Source organism: Lygodium microphyllum, chromosome 17 (assembly GCF_053477565.2).
Source record: "Lygodium microphyllum isolate KBCC chromosome 17, Lygodium_microphyllum_v1.1.10, whole genome shotgun sequence".
In the NCBI taxonomy this organism is placed as follows: Eukaryota; Viridiplantae; Streptophyta; class Polypodiopsida; order Schizaeales; family Lygodiaceae; genus Lygodium; species Lygodium microphyllum.
The window spans coordinates 130,566,227-130,581,799 of NC_141151.1; the positions used below are offsets into that span (position 1 = coordinate 130,566,227).

The 15,573-nt window shown below is 47.5% G+C and overlaps 1 protein-coding gene across 3 annotated transcripts in view; it reads left to right on the top strand.

Moving 5' to 3' along the window:
* The window catches only part of LOC148022348 (uncharacterized), a 256,949-nt gene that overhangs the window by 82,791 nt on the left and 158,585 nt on the right, over positions 1 to 15,573 (top strand). For all 3 annotated transcript variants that reach the window (XM_087697971.1, XM_087697969.1, XM_087697970.1), the window contains exon 7: positions 29 to 80. In XM_087697971.1, coding sequence (XP_087554097.1) covers positions 29 to 80 — 52 coding nt within the window. The remainder of the gene's footprint in view (positions 1 to 28; positions 81 to 15,573) is intronic.

Genomic DNA, 15,573 nt, shown 5'->3' on the forward strand with positions numbered 1-15,573 from the left:
GTACAATAATGTATATAATCTGGTGCAGGTGATTATGTTAGGTTCATTGGAAGCAAGGATGAAAAGAGTACAAAGCGAAGGTGTGTGTATCTATAGCAACTGATCTCATTTTAGATGGATCAATTATAAAATAGTTCATGTTCATTTCCCAGTTAAATTGCAATGGCTTTGCTGGTTCACTTCACTCATATTTATGATGTATTTAGCAGTCCCTTAAAGGGCTTTTTGTACTTTGTGTTTTACCTGGAAAAGTCTGCTTCAATCAAGGAGCAAATTCTGGTCACTATCCTTGATCATAGCCAGTTTTGCAAAGCTGATATCTCTAATTCCAATCGTTAATGTTTGGAGCATTACAAAGATGAAATGTTTCTCTTTTGGTGTACTACAACTTGATCATTGGGATCTTCCAGATCCAATCTCTAGATTATTTTATACAGCCATGAAAGTTGGCTGGTCACCTATTGACTTAGGGATTTCTTTGTAGGTGCCATTAATAGTTTTTTTTTTGGTTCTGTTGTTGAGGAAAAATTTGTCATGGCTTGGCTTTGTTGTGAAAGAAATTAAAGCAAATATGTCAACATTCTGCAAAGCTGGTCTGATTTTCAAAACCAACTTATTAATCCTAGTCCTCTGCAGTGCTGGTTCTAACAATCACGGCTTTCAAAAATCCTGCTTGCTATAAGAGTTTGTCAATATTATTCTCTGGAGAAATAACGAATTCGTCAATAGTTCAATGGAAGACTTCAATGTCTAATTCAACTCTTGCAACTTAGACACAGTTATGTTAAAAAATTTGTGGATATGAGATTGTAAGGAAAAGTAAGCTCTTTGAGTTGGTGTCAAGAAACAGGATAAGTGGTGATTAAACTGTGAACTTTATGTCATCATATGCCAGCAGAAAATCAGATCTACATGGCAAGAGAAGGAGAAAGAGTGGTTAGAGAGAGATAAATAAAGCTATCTCAATATCCTGATAGTCAATGAAAATTTATATGATAACATGAAATCATGACCCAGAGAACATTCATATGGGAGCTTTCTTGATAATCTTGGTTAGAGTTTTGAAGCTGGTTGGCTTGAGCTCAAGCTAGAATCTTATTTAGCTTTGTTTTAGATGGTCAGTCATGGGTGCCTGGCCTGCAATATCTCTCACAACCTGGTATGGCTTCTATGTTCGAGACCTTTATTGTATTGCAGTACCCGTGGCTTATTACTTGCTGACTTGTAGAGGCTTTATGCTGAGGTGTTGGTCAGTTGAAACGGCATGACTAAGAATGGCTAGTATCCTAAAATTTGATAACCTGGGCCTCAAGTCGACCTTTGAAAAGACATTGGCTCCACACCTAGAGTCAACTCTACCATGTGGTCAACTTCGCTGTTTGGCGGTAGTTACATCAAATTTTTAGGGAAGACATCATCAAAATCATTGATCATGAAGGTAACATGCCTTCCTTGGTCTTGTCAATCTTGTTCTATCCAATCATGTAGACAAGTTGTCCTGTTCTTAACCCCTTCCAAAGTTGTCTTTCTTTGCCTAGTTGGACTTGTTCTTCTAGCTTTCCCTTGAGTCTTCACAACATTTCTCTCTAGGTCCTATAAGATAACTTCTGATACAGAGTACAAAGAACCCTATTCATGGTTAATGCTAGCATTGAAGCTTTGAGCAGGGATGCGCAATGGAAACCTCTGGTTAGACGCTGTTGTATTCTATGAGTGCCCCCCCAGTCAAACACCTTGTGCATCGTCCTCTCTGAGGAACAACTGTTAGCCGTTTGTGCCTCAAAGCTGGAATTGAAAGAAACAACAATCTTTGGTTAGGTCGTAGGACACTCCCCATCTAGGGCCCAGCTTCGGGATTGGCTTTACTCCACGGTGTGCATTGGCACAGTGCAGATCGCGGAGGCACTTCTTATGGGTCAAGGGTGTCAAAAGATGACGTACCAACGAGATATTAGGGTTTGCAGGGAGGAACACGAAGTGAACTCGGCAAACACTGAGAAGAGAAGAGAAGAGAGAAGAAACTCTGATGAATGGAATGATGAAGTTCTAAATCATGGAGTGAATGTGATACAAGGGAACAAGGGTGCCGTAGCACAAGGAAGATGATGAGGATAGCCACAAATTACGAACCACAATGTCCTCCTGAAGGGGTGTGAGGGCAGTGGAGAGGTTGGAGAGAAGAGGTGACAGACTGAATGAATCAGCCGTGAGGAATGAATGAGGGAGTGGCCTATAAATAGGTACAATCAATCTAGGATGGCGCCGCCCCTTTTTGGGGTTGCAAACCCTAAATGAAAAACGCAAAAACACAAAAACGTGGGTGAAGGGTTTCTCAACACTCCCCCTCAGGCTCAAAAAGGGGAACAAGAGAAGAGTGAGGTGGAGATGGAATGTTACATGCTGAAGAATGCTCATGTAGGAGGTGCCACTTGAACAGTGTTCCTCGTGGGGAAATTGTTTATTTGCCCAAGCGCCCTAGTACAAAGATGATGAAGTCATGCAATGCATAGGAGGAATGTCGGACTTTGTGTGGTGTCGAGAACCGTAAGGATATTCCCATACTCGATCTGTTGGGTATTTTACTCACGCCTTACTTACGCCTACGCTCATATGGGAGTGTCGGTGATCAGTAGGACACTGGGGCACTTTTTACTCTCGGTAGGAGAGGTTTTTTCCCCTAGACTTATGGTCTTATTATCGTATGTACTTATGTGCTTATGTTACACACATTTAGGCACTTAGTGTGTGTCGGGTGTGAACACCCCCCTACAACCCTAAGGTTTAAGGGTTGTACTTTGTACTTTCAGATTACACTCATTCAGTCTATTCTCTTGGGTGTCGTGCTTCAACTCTGTCTCTCTCACTCTCACACTATCTACTGAATCTGGCTGTACCTCGATCCTCTGCTCTCACATTTGGTATCAGAGCTCAGCTCTGAACTCAGCTTCTGCCTGCAGAGTGCAAGTCTGCAGTCTGCAGCACACGCCAGTCCTGCTCCAGGCCGCTGACACACAGCTCCACGCAACGTGTCTCCAGCGCACAGGGTCTGACGCTGCCTGACGTCAAACCTTGTCAGACGTCACGTCAGCACAGGTACAGCCTGTCGTCAGTCCTGTCAGCAGTCAGGCGCTGTTCTTCAGCGCTGCCTCAGCACAGGTACAGCTCGTCGTCAGCCTCCACCAGTACCCTGCTCGTCAGCAACGTCAGCGTCAGCGTCGTCAGACTCGTCAGACTCGCGACTCGTCAGACTCGCGACTCGTCAGCCCACGTCAGCTCGCGACTCACGACGCCAGCTCGCGACCGTTTCCTGTGCCTGCGCCGCCTGTCTACTTCCACGTCAGCAGTTCGCGACCTGCGTCTGCTCTTCACGTCTCCTGCCCTGTCCACGCGCAGCTCGCCTGCCCGCGTGCCCGCGTCAACATCGCGCCTGGTCAGCCCGCCAGACGACCACGTAAGGTGCAATTTTAAATAATTTTTTTTTAAAATTTCAGCCCAAGACCAATTCTGGAAGCGGAGGGTCACACGCGGCAACACAGAACCAGTGCAGGGAAAAATTTCATGCAAATTTTTAGACAGGATCGTCAGACATTTTGGGGCTTTTGTGTATTTGGAGGACAGATGCATTTAAACTGCTGATACAGTCACAGAACGACTGTTTTTGACAGAAATTTTGGCAAAAATTTTGGGGATTTATTCATAACAGTATTGCATCGCACTGTTTGCACCTTGGGAAGCGTGCAGTAAAGGACAGTTTTCTGACAGAGTACGCCCTTGCACATCAATTGCAGAAACGTATTTGCTGCAATTTCTGGAAATTTGCAGATTTCCAGTTCGTACTGCTTTGACATTGCTCATTTTGTCTTTGGAAATTTGTCATCATGGCAAATCAGGGAGGTGATGTTTTTACGTATGTATCCAAGGAGGACAGACTGGACGGAAACAACTATTCCCTTTGGTCATTTATGATGAAAAATGTATTAGTGGCCAAGAATTTATGGGATTATGTCAGTGGAGAGGAAACTCGGCCGGGAGTTGTAGCTCCCGCTACTCCTCCTCCCCATGGCGCACGTGGACAGCGGGGACCTCAGCCCGCTCCACCTCAGCCACTTCCTCCAAGAACTGCAGCTCAAAAAGCTTGGGATACCCGTGATGCACAGGCCTTGTCGCTGATTGCTCTGGCAGTTCAGCGGTCCATCATACCTCATATCCGTTCAGCATCTTCTTCACGAGATGCATGGTTGACTTTGGAGCATATGTTTGCAGGAAAAAATGAGACACGGATCTCTTTCTTGAAGAAAGAGTTGGAAACTCTGAAGATGCATGAAGGTGATTCTATGCAGGATCACTTAAACAAGATTCAGGACTTGAGGGAGCAGCTCATGAATGTAGATGGGTATTTTTCGGATGCACAGTTGATATCCACCACCTTGAATTCCCTACCTCCTTCGTACTTGTCTTTTCATACTGCATTGAACCTCACAATGAGGATTGCTGAGCACCCACTCACTTTTATTCAGCTGGTTAGCTTGCTTCTAGAGGAGGAGCAAACACGGAAAAATAGTGGTGTGGATGCTATAGTCTCTGAGCAGGCTTTTGTGGCAAGACAGAAAGGCAAGAACAGCAAGGTGAAAAATGCTCCACAGAGTTCTGGCACTTCAGGCACATCGCAGAATCAGTCACAAGGGGGGACGCAAGCAAAGAAAGGAAAATGTCATTATTGTAAGAAGCCCGGCCACTATATCACTGAGTGCAGAAAGCGCATTGCCAAAGAGAAGAAGGAGTCAGGAATGTCTGTTTCTACTACTCCTTCCACTGCCAGTGAGTCCGCGTCCTTTGTTGTGGACCGGGACTATTGTTTTTACACTTGCAGTTATGATATCTCTTGGGCCGATAGAGCACTTAGCTCTACAGAGGATGTTGACACTTGGTTCTTTGACAGTGGTGCTTCTAGACATATCACATCTCGCAGAGATTTATTTGCTTCAGTTAGTGCACCTCCCGTTGGGAAATCGGTACAGTGTGCCAATAATGCATCATACCCTGTTCGTGGTATTGGGGAGATTCAGCTCATAGCCATTGATGGCTCTATTCTCCGCCTGCAGGATGCTTTGTTTGTGCCTGGAATAAAGAAGAATTTGCTTTCTATTTCTTCTTTGGCATGTTGTGGTATGCAGGTCACTTTTGATGATGACCGTTGCATGGTTCGAGAAAAAGAATGCATGACATTGGTCTTGACAGGATCTTTGTGTCATGGATTATATGAGTTGGATGCTCTTTCAGTAGATCAGTCAGCATACTTGACATCCACTCTTACTCTTGCTATGATACAGGCGGAGTTATGGCATGCTCGTTTAGGGCATGTAAACTTTGGCAGCTTGATGCTTTTACAACGTACTCAGATGCTGGATGGCTTACCTCTCTTGGAGAGACCTCCTGAGCACTTATGCGAGGGATGCATTTTGGGAAAAATGCATCGTTTCTCATTTCCTCGTGATGTTGCTTTCAGGGCAATAACCAGATTGGAGTTGGTGCATTCAGATGTTTGTGGGCCTATGCAGACCATGTCATTGGGTGGTTGTTATTATTTTGTGACATTCATTGATGACTTCACACGTTTTTGCTGGGTCTATTGTTTGAAAAAGAAATCAGAAGTGTATGATGCATTTTTGGCTTTCAGTGCACTTGTTGAAAACCAATCTGGATGCCACATTAAGACTCTCCGTTCGGACCGAGGGGGGGAATACATGTCCTCTATGCTGAATTCTTTTTTGCAGCAGAAGGGCATAGTACATCAGTATACTACAGCTTATACTACACAGCAGAATGGGGTAGCAGAGAGGAAAAATCGGTCACTCATGGAGATGGCCAAATGTATGCTGAAGGCAAAGAGCTTGCCTCATAGTTTTTGGATGGAAGCAGTCGTGTGCTTGCCATATTTTGAACAGATGCCCTACCAAAGCCTTGAAGACCATCACACCATTTGAGGCTTGGAACAGCCGTAAACCTTCTGTTGGTCACTTTCGTACCTTTGGGTGTCTTGCCTATGCCCATATTCCACAGGTACTTAGAAGGAAATTGGACAATAAGGCTGTTAAGTGCATTTTTATGGGATATAGCAATGAGAGCAAAGGCTACAGACTCTATGATCCCGTTACTAAGAAGGTTTTTGTCAGCAGGGATGTTGTTTTTGATGAAAAATCAGAATTATCCTTGGCTGGTTTGGACACATATCAGGCTGCCCGTGATGTTTTTGAAGGGCTGCTGCCCATTACTTTTGGTGATTCAGCTGGAGGTTCACAAAATGAACCTAATGTTCAGCCAGCTGCTCCTATGGAAAGTGCAGAAATTCAGCCATTGGCTGATCGGAATACTCAGCATAATGCTGAAACAGAAATTCAGCAAGAGCTTGCACACAGCCAGGATGCTAGACAGCTACCTAGATGGTATTTGCAGACTATGCAAGATAGTCCTTTGGATGCACCCATGGCTGGTCGTACTAGAAGGCAAACTCGTTTGCATGATTCAGCACATACTATGGAGTTTATTATGGCAGCAAGTACTTTTGATAATGAAGAGCCTGAATGTTATGAGGATGCACAACACATTGTGTATTGGAAGGCAGCCATGCAAGCTGAATTAGATTCTATTACTAAGAATCACACTTGGGATTTGGTGTCCTTGCCATTTGGGAAGAAAGCCATTGGAACAAAATGGGTCTACAAATTGAAAAGAAAAGCAGATGGATCCATTGATAAATAGAAGGCACGGCTGGTAGCTAAAGTCTACGCACAGAAAAAGGGCATTGATTATGAGGAGACATTTGCTCCTACTTCCTGTATGACGACCATTAGGTCTATGATTGCTTTGGCTGCACATTATGGTTGGACAGTTCATGAGCTAGATATCAAGACTGCATTTTTGCATGGGGAACTTCAGGAGGAAGTTTATGTACAGCAGCCCATTGGTTTTGTAGTTGAAGGCTCAGAACATTTGGTATGCAAGCTCAAAAAGGCACTATATGGTTTAAAACAAGCTCCTAGAGCTTGGTATGAAAAGATAGATGCTTTCTTGCTTGGTCAGGGGTTTCTAAACAGTTCATTTGAGTCTACCCTTTACGTATGTAAAGAAGGGGGATCTATGCTGATTTTATGTCTTTATGTTGATGACCTTTTGCTCACTGGAACACATGCTGATCAGATTTCAGCATTCAAACAAAATTTGCAGCAAACTTTTGACATGTCTGACTTGGGAGTTTTGCATTACTACTTGGGCATCCAGTTCATACATACTGCTCGAGGTATTGGGTTATCACAGTCAAGGTATATTGGGCAGCTTCTTGAGAAGTTTGGCTTACAGGATTGCAAGCCAGTTTGTACTCCCATGGAACCTGGACTGAAACTGTCATTACATGATGACAGTGATTTGTTTGATATAGATACATATGCTCCTGCAGTTGGATGCCTTATCTATCTATGCAATACTAGGCCGGACATACAGTTTGCAGTTTCAGCCTTGAGCAGGTATATGCATCAGCCACGTATGTCACATTGGCAAGCTGTCAAGCGTGTTTTCCGCTACTTGCAGGGTACTCGTTCTCTTGGGTTGCTTTATGCCAAGGGGGAACCACTGCATTTACATGCTTACAGTGATTCTGCTTGGGCTAGTGATTATGATACACGTCACTCTACTAGTGGCAATTGCTTCTTTCTTGGCACTTCTTGCATTTCATGGCTTAGCAAGAAACAATCCACTGTTGCCACATCGTCATGTGAAGCTGAATACAAGGTAGCTTTCACCACCACAGTTGAATGCGTATGGCTTAGACGCTTGCTAGCTGATTTGGATGTATCTGTTACTGAGCCTACTACTTTGTTCACTGACAGTCAGAGTGCCATTACAGTGGCACGGAACCCCGTGTTTCATGCTCGCACGAAACACATTGAGATTCACTATCACTTTGTCAGAGAGAGGCTACATGCAGGTGATATCAGCCTTGTCTATTGTCCTACCACCCGTAATGTGGCAGACAGCTTCACCAAAGCTCTTCCTCGTGACAAATTTGAAGCATTTCGCGATGCTTTAAATTTGATATCCTTTGGTGGCGGATGATCCTTGTACTCTTGATCACTCTTCACTCCAGGGGGGTTTGTTGGGTATTTTACTCACGCCTTACTTACGCCTACGCTCATATGGGAGTGTCGGTGATCAGTAGGACACTGGGGCACTTTTTACTCTCGGTAGGAGAGGTTTTTTCCCCTAGACTTATGGTCTTATTATCGTATGTACTTATGTGCTTATGTTACACACATTTAGGCACTTAGTGTGTGTCGGGTGTGAACACCCCCCTACAACCCTAAGGTTTAAGGGTTGTACTTTGTACTTTCAGATTACACTCATTCAGTCTATTCTCTTGGGTGTCGTGCTTCAACTCTGTCTCTCTCACTCTCACACTGTCTACTGAATCTGGCTGTACCTCGATCCTCTGCTCTCACACGATCTTGGGAGTTGGCTCCATGCTGACCAAGGGACGAAGAAGATCCACCCTGTAATCTGAGAATACCACCTGAAAGGAGATCTTTGAAGATAGTCAGGAGACTGGATGAGTTGTAGAATCCGAAACTCAATCTCGGGAGAGAAGCCACCGGCTCCGTGACTCCATGTTGGAAGGAATACAAAGGCCTAGCCACCAAGTCGCTACTAAAGATTTAAGGGCCCCGATCTAGCTAGATCCTCTAGATCATCGGTATGAGTAGAGGAAATGACTCCTCAAAGGAGAGCCACTCCTTGAAAGTGAAAGGTGGTGGTGTGTGAAGAACTTCATGGCACATAGGGTCTCTCTCTGAAGCGGAAGGAGTAGAAGGAAGGGCTCCCTCTGAAGCCGAAGAAAATCTGGAAGCCCCCTCTAAGGGTGAAGTAAGAAAATCCCTCTCTAAATCCCAATCTGAGAGAGAAAGGGAATCCAACCACTCATGGCTCACGGACTGCGAAGCAGCAGATGACGAAGGAAGTGCTGTTGGTTGTGCCGAAGAAGGTATTTGGGGCTTAGAAGAAGCAACCGAAAAGCATCTAGAAGTGGCCTCTTGAACCTGAGTGGAAGAGGGTGGGGAAGGAGGAGGCTTAGGATGAGCCAAGGGTGGGGAACAGTCGCAGGCTCTCATGAGAGTGGACTGCGGAGAAGATGTGGGCCATGGAAGCCACCATACCTGGAAGTGGGTGGGGGAAACCTTTGCGCTGTGGAGTGGTCTCCAGGAGGGCTTATTGCCTCGTAAGGTTTTAGAGCCTCCATGTGCTCGAAAGGACTTAATGTGTGTTGGTTGCGGCTTATTGCCTTGAGCATAATACTTTGCTAGCCGATGCAGAACGATCTTTGTGGCTTAGAAAGGAGAGGTGGCACAAGGAGTGCTTGGTAGGAGACACATATACTCCGGGGGGGTGGGGAGCAAATGTCGAAGTTGGCAAGCTTCGGTGGGATGACCGTTCATGCCACAATAGTAGCACCCAGTAGAAGGGCAATTTGTCGGTGGAGACGCCATGGTACCGGTGTGGCAAACTGGAGAAGGGAGAGGCCAACCATGAACCACAAGCCACTATGTCCACCTCAAGGAGTGGGAGGGCAGGGGAAGAGTTGGAAGTGGGCTGCCGGGTGCAAATGCTTGAAGGGCTGAACCACCAGTGGTCGGGAAGAACCACTGGCAGTTAAGGTGCAGCTGCCGGCTGTGGGAAAAAGCTGCTGGCTGAAAAAAAAACAGTGCTGGTTGTGCTGTCAGTTGACTGGCTGAGCCACCAGCAGTGCAAGGAGATAGGGAGGAACTGCTTGCTGTAAACACAGATCAGTAGAAGGAAGAACCGCTAGCTGGCTGGGCGGTATTGCCAGTCAGCAGCTAGCGCCGCCAGTTGGCTGGGCGCAACTGCCAGTCTGCAGCCAGTGCCGCCTGAAAAATGTAGGCAGATTGGGTGTAGCCGCCGGCAGCAAGAGCTGAGCCATTGGTAGACAGGAAAATGCCGCCAGGTTGCAGGGTGGAGCAGGCCAGCAGCAGAAAACAGCCGCCAAGAGCTGGGTGAAGCAGGACAGCGGCAGAAAACAACCGCCAAGATCTGGGCGGAGAAGGTGGAGGTCAGCCAGATACAAACGCAAGTTGGGTTGGGCCTCGGGCTGGTTTGGCCAAGCTGCAGGCTGCAAACGCAGCTTAGAACAGCTGCCAAAAAAAGTGTTGATGCAGTGGAAGAAGAAGAGAAGTGGATGCTGAACCTGTCACCGATCTTTGCCTTCACTGGAGTGGAGAATTTTCACTACTAGCTGAGCAAATCGAGCTCTGATACCATGTCAAAAGATGACGTATCAGCGAGACAGTAGGGTTTGCAAGGAGGAACACGGAGTGAACTCGGCAAACATTGAGAAGAGAAGAGAAGAGAGAAGAAAATTTGATGAATGGAATGATAAAGTTCTGAATCATGAAGTGAATGTGAAACAAGGGAACAAGGGTGTCATAGCACAAGGAAGATGATGAGGACAACCACAAACCACGAACCACAATGTCCTCCTGAAGGGATGTGAGGGCAGTGGAGAGACTGGAGAGAAGAGGTGACGGAATGAATGAATCAGCTGTGAGGAATGAATGAGAGAGTGGCCTATAAATAGGCACAGTCAGTCTAGGATGGTGCCCCTTGCTACAAACCCTTAATGCAGAAATGCAAAAACATAGGTGAAGGGTTTCTCAACAAAGGAATCTTTATGGTCCGACTCACCTCGGCGGACGCAACTTGTGAGCTAGTGGATAGCTCACATTATGCCTCCACGAAGGGGGTTATCCACATGGTTCTGTGGTACAGTGGCTTCATAGTGGAGGAATTCATGCTTCGCAATAGTTTTCTTAGACATCCGATCACCTTACTATTTCCCCGACTGGCGGTAGAGTATCGTCAGTTAGTGGAGGACTTAGGATGGCTTTTCGGCACAGTTCTTCTTGCCTCCTTTGCGGATGAAGTGACAGCCGTAGGAGTTCCAAAGGTACTAGTGGCTGTGAAAGATACAAAGAACATACCAAAGTTTGTAGAGATTGAGGCAGGCAGACACTCCTTGAGGCAACAGGTTATAGTGACTGGGTAGGGAGGGCAGTGGCTACAATGCCATGACTTTGGAAATTAGGCAACAGATTGCACGTGCTTCAGAGCCAAGGCGGCTCTGGCGAGAGGCCTGCAAGTGGACGCTGACAGCTTCACACACGTCTAGCGACGACAAAGAGGGAGACGGCAGGGGGGCCTCAATCAACCCCTCAAACACAGCCATGGCAACAGAGAGTAGGAGGGCGAGCGATGGACCCCACGCAGAGCACTCCGCAGCCCACCCAGCAGGATCACAGACCTCCACATCCACCACCCATGGAAGCGTCACATGCTACCTCACCTGAGACCCCATAGCCCCCTCCTCCCCCCCACCACCCTGCCCCCCCCCCCCCCCCCCCCCAAGTGTTGATGCAGCGGAAGAAGAAGAGAAGTGGATGCTGAACCTGTCACCGATCTTTGCCTTCACTGGAGTGGAGAATTTTCACTACTAGCTGAGCAAATCGAGCTCCGATACCATGTCAAAAGATGACGTATCAGCGAGACAGTAGGGTTTGCAAGGAGGAACACGGAGTGAACTCGGGAAACATTGAGAAGAGAAGAGAAGAGAGAAGAAAATCTGATGAATGGAATGATAAAGTTCTGAATCATGAAGTGAATGTGATACAAGGGAACAAGGGTGTCATAGCACAAGGAAGATGATGAGGACAACCACAAACCACGAACCACAATGTCCTCCTGAAGGGATGTGAGGGCAGTGGAGAGACTGGAGAGAAGAGGTGACCGAATGAATGAATCAGCTGTGAGGAATGAATGAGAGAGTGGCCTATAAATAGGCACAGTCAGTCTAGGATGGTGCCCCTTGCTACAAACCCTTAATGCAGAAATGCAAAAACATAGGTGAAGGGTTTCTCAACAAAGGAATCTTTATGGTCTGACTCACCTCGGCGGACGCAACTTGTGAGCTAGTGGATAGCTCACATTATGCCTCCACGAAGGGGGTTATCCACATGGTTCCGTGGTACAGTGGCTTCATAGTGGAGGAATTCATGCTTCGCAATAGTTTTCTTAGACATCCGATCACCTTACTATTTCCCCGACTGGCGGTAGAGTATCGTCAGTTAGTGGAGGACTTAGGATGGCTTTTCGGCACAGTTCTTCTTGCCTCCTTTGCGGATGAAGTGACAGCCGTAGGAGTCCCAAAGGTACTAGTGGCTGTGAAAGATACAAAGAACATACCAAAGTTTGTAGAGATTGAGGCAGGTAGACACTCCTTGAGGCAACAAGTTATAGTGACTGGGTAGCGAGGGCAGTGGCTACAATGCCATGACTTTGGAAATTAGGCAACAGATTGCACGTGCTTCAGAGCCAAGGCGGCTCTGGCGAGAGGCCTGCAAGTGGACGCTGACAGCTTCACACACGTCTAGCGACGACAAAGAGGGAGACGGCAGGGGGGCCTCAATCAACCCCTCAAACACAGCCATGGCAACAGAGAGTAGGAGGGCGAGCGATGGACCCCACGCAGAGCACTCCGCAGCCCACCCAGCAGGATCACAGACCTCCACATCCACCACCCATGGAAGCGTCACATGCTACCTCACCTGAGACCCCATAGCCCCCTTCCCCCCCCCCCCCCCCCAACCCGCCTCATACCTCAAATCACCCCACTATCCGTGGATCTTCCTCCTCCCCACCATCTCTGTCACACTTTCTCGAGACAGGCGTAGCTGCTACCACAGGAGTTTTTCCGCAAAGGTCCGTGGTCCTACTTGCGAGTTGCGGAGCGCGGAGAGTTTCCACTACCTTTGGAGGTGGGGATCTTCGTGGTCCGCAAGTTGTGGAGCGGCAAGGTCAATTTACTAGCACCACCAGATGGACCAAACTATGCTTTCTTCCTTCAGACCTCTCATTCGGGAGATTGGATGATGACACAAATAGAGGTGGAGGTGAAGGGCCAGGTGGCAGACTACATCTCGTAGTGGATGGGAGAAGGAGGACTAGCACTCTTTTCCCAGCAGTAGTGAGGTTGCATGATGGACATTAACTGGTGGGCTAGAGGCGAGGTCCCACATTTGAGCATTATTTTTGGAGCCCCTCCATAGTGGAGATCACCGATGGATGTGATTGAGTGACCCTTGGTACAGGTTGCCCATTTCTACCAGTGTACAGAGTCAGGCCTCTCACTCAGCTTGGCTGATAGATCTCCTAGTGGTACTGCTTGGAGCATCTATTACCCCCATGGTTTGCCCAAGGGCCACCATCGGAAATAGAGTTTACCTGCTAGACGTGTGGCAAAGCGTATTCGCATGCCCCATAGCTCTTGTTCTTCATCCGCAGCTTCCACATCGAAGAGATGCTTGTTCGGTGAGTCACAGGTTTCCCTATGAGTCTACATCTAGCATCCTGGAATGTGAAAAGCCTCCACTATAGTGGGGCACGTGGTTCTAGGAAGTTGATTGTATGACAGGAGTTGCAGCTTGCCCTTGCCGGACGGATCGACATCCTACGTTTGCAGGAGCACAAGCTCACCTCTGCCCAGACCCATGGGGTAGGGAAGGAACTCCCAAGCAATTCGCACGTCTATTGAGAGTATTCCATTGGTGCCCATGGCAAGAGTGGAGGGGTATGTACCTTTATTGGCCCGAGCCTCACCGCCTGTGTACATGACCACAGGACAATTGTGGCAGGGAGGGTCTTATGAATTAGATTGGATATTGGGGACTCATGTCTTGGAGTTCTCAATGTTTATGCCTCTATTGAGGTTAGGGCACACAACAGGGTGTGGGTGGAGATCGTAGTAGGACTCCCAGAGGTGGACTCTTGGATTGTTGGAGGAGACTTCAACAACTTAGAGGCCTTAGAGGACCAATAGGGCAGAGGCAGAGATTACCAGGGTATGGCAGGGGAGGAGTAGGAGGCATGGGAGGTTTTCCTCCTCGCAGTAGGAGCACGTGATGCTTGGTGGGACCCAGCTTTCCATAGGAGGGAGAGGCCGTTGGACTTCCCTTGGGGATACAAGCGGCTGGGGGGGAGCTCTTCTGCAGCGGCTTGACAGGTTCTATGTAGGAGAGTGGGGGTGCTCTTATGGAGGTTAGGTAGGGCAGTTGGCTAGCGCCACTTTGTTTGATCACTGCTCGGTCCTCCTTACAGCTAATGCTCCAGTTTTAGCTCTGGACATGCGATCCTACCAGATCCCTTACTCAATCTAAAGGAGGGAGGAGGTGAGGAGAAAGATTGATCAGCTTTGGACTAGGGAGTGGAACAGGAGGAATAGACGCTCGGAGTTTTTCTTTTGTACCTCATGAGCCTTTTGGGCGGTCGGAGTTTTCCTTCCGTACCTCAGGATCCTTTTGGGTGCGGAAGGGGGACATGATGTGTAGGGAGTTTTTCCAGGTGCATCAGCCTCGCATCTCAAGAGATCAGATTCGTAGCCTTCGTGATCAGTATGGGAGGATTCGCTCTAGCCTAGATGAGGTGATGGAGATTGCCACTGACTACTATAGACACCTTTTTCAGTAGGAGGCAGTCTTAGCTAGAGGACAATGTTGTAGACAATAGGTCTGGAACCACATTCCGTCCCTCATCACAGAGGAGATGGGATGCTCCCTCCTAGACCCCTTCACAGAGAAGGAATTAAAGGACGCTTTCCATGCACAGAACAGGCAGAAATGCCTGGGAGAGGATGGCCTTTTGAAGGCCTTCTTCACTACCTACTAGAAGGTGGTGAAGGACCCTCTACTACTCTCCTTTTTGGAGATCTTTAGCTCAGGACGGATGCCAAGGAGTCTATCAGCATGTCTGATCAGTCTCCTCTCCAAAGGGGGAGACTGGTTGGAGCTATCCCAATGGAGACCGATCACCTTGTTGTCAGTGGCCTATAAGGCACTGGCCAAGATGACCGGTAGGAGACTCCGCCCCGTACTTCCGGACATCATTCATGACATAGACAGGTTTTGTCTAAGATAGGAGCATCCTAGACAATGTCTTCATCTTGTTCAAGGCGACTAAGTGGGCCCAACATAGTGATCAGGGATTGGTTGTATTTCTCTTGGACTTCAAGAAAGCTTATGATAGGGTTGATTGGGACTTCTTAGAGGGCACCATGGTGAGGTTGGGCTTTCCCTAGGCATGGATTTGTGGGGTTTCTGCAGTTTACAAATCGGCTACTAGCAGGATTCTCATAGGTGGCAAGGGGGGGAGAAGTTTTGGCTGGAGAGATCGGTTTGGCAGGGTTGTCCTCTTGCCCCGTATCTGTTTCTATTCTTTGTAGAGGCGATGTCCTACTTCCTTCGGTCACGTGTGAGCGGGCTACGTGGCCTTCGACTTCCGGTGAGGGAGGAGAGGGAGTTGTTAGATTCAAAGTATGCAGATGATACCGCCCTTTATATAGAGGACGACGAGTTGATGCTGTAGAGAGTGAGACTAGCCTTGGAGGTGTTTTGCATTGTAGCTAGAGCGAAAATCAACTGGCAAAAGTTGGTTGGTTTTCTTACGGACCCGAACTCTGGCACG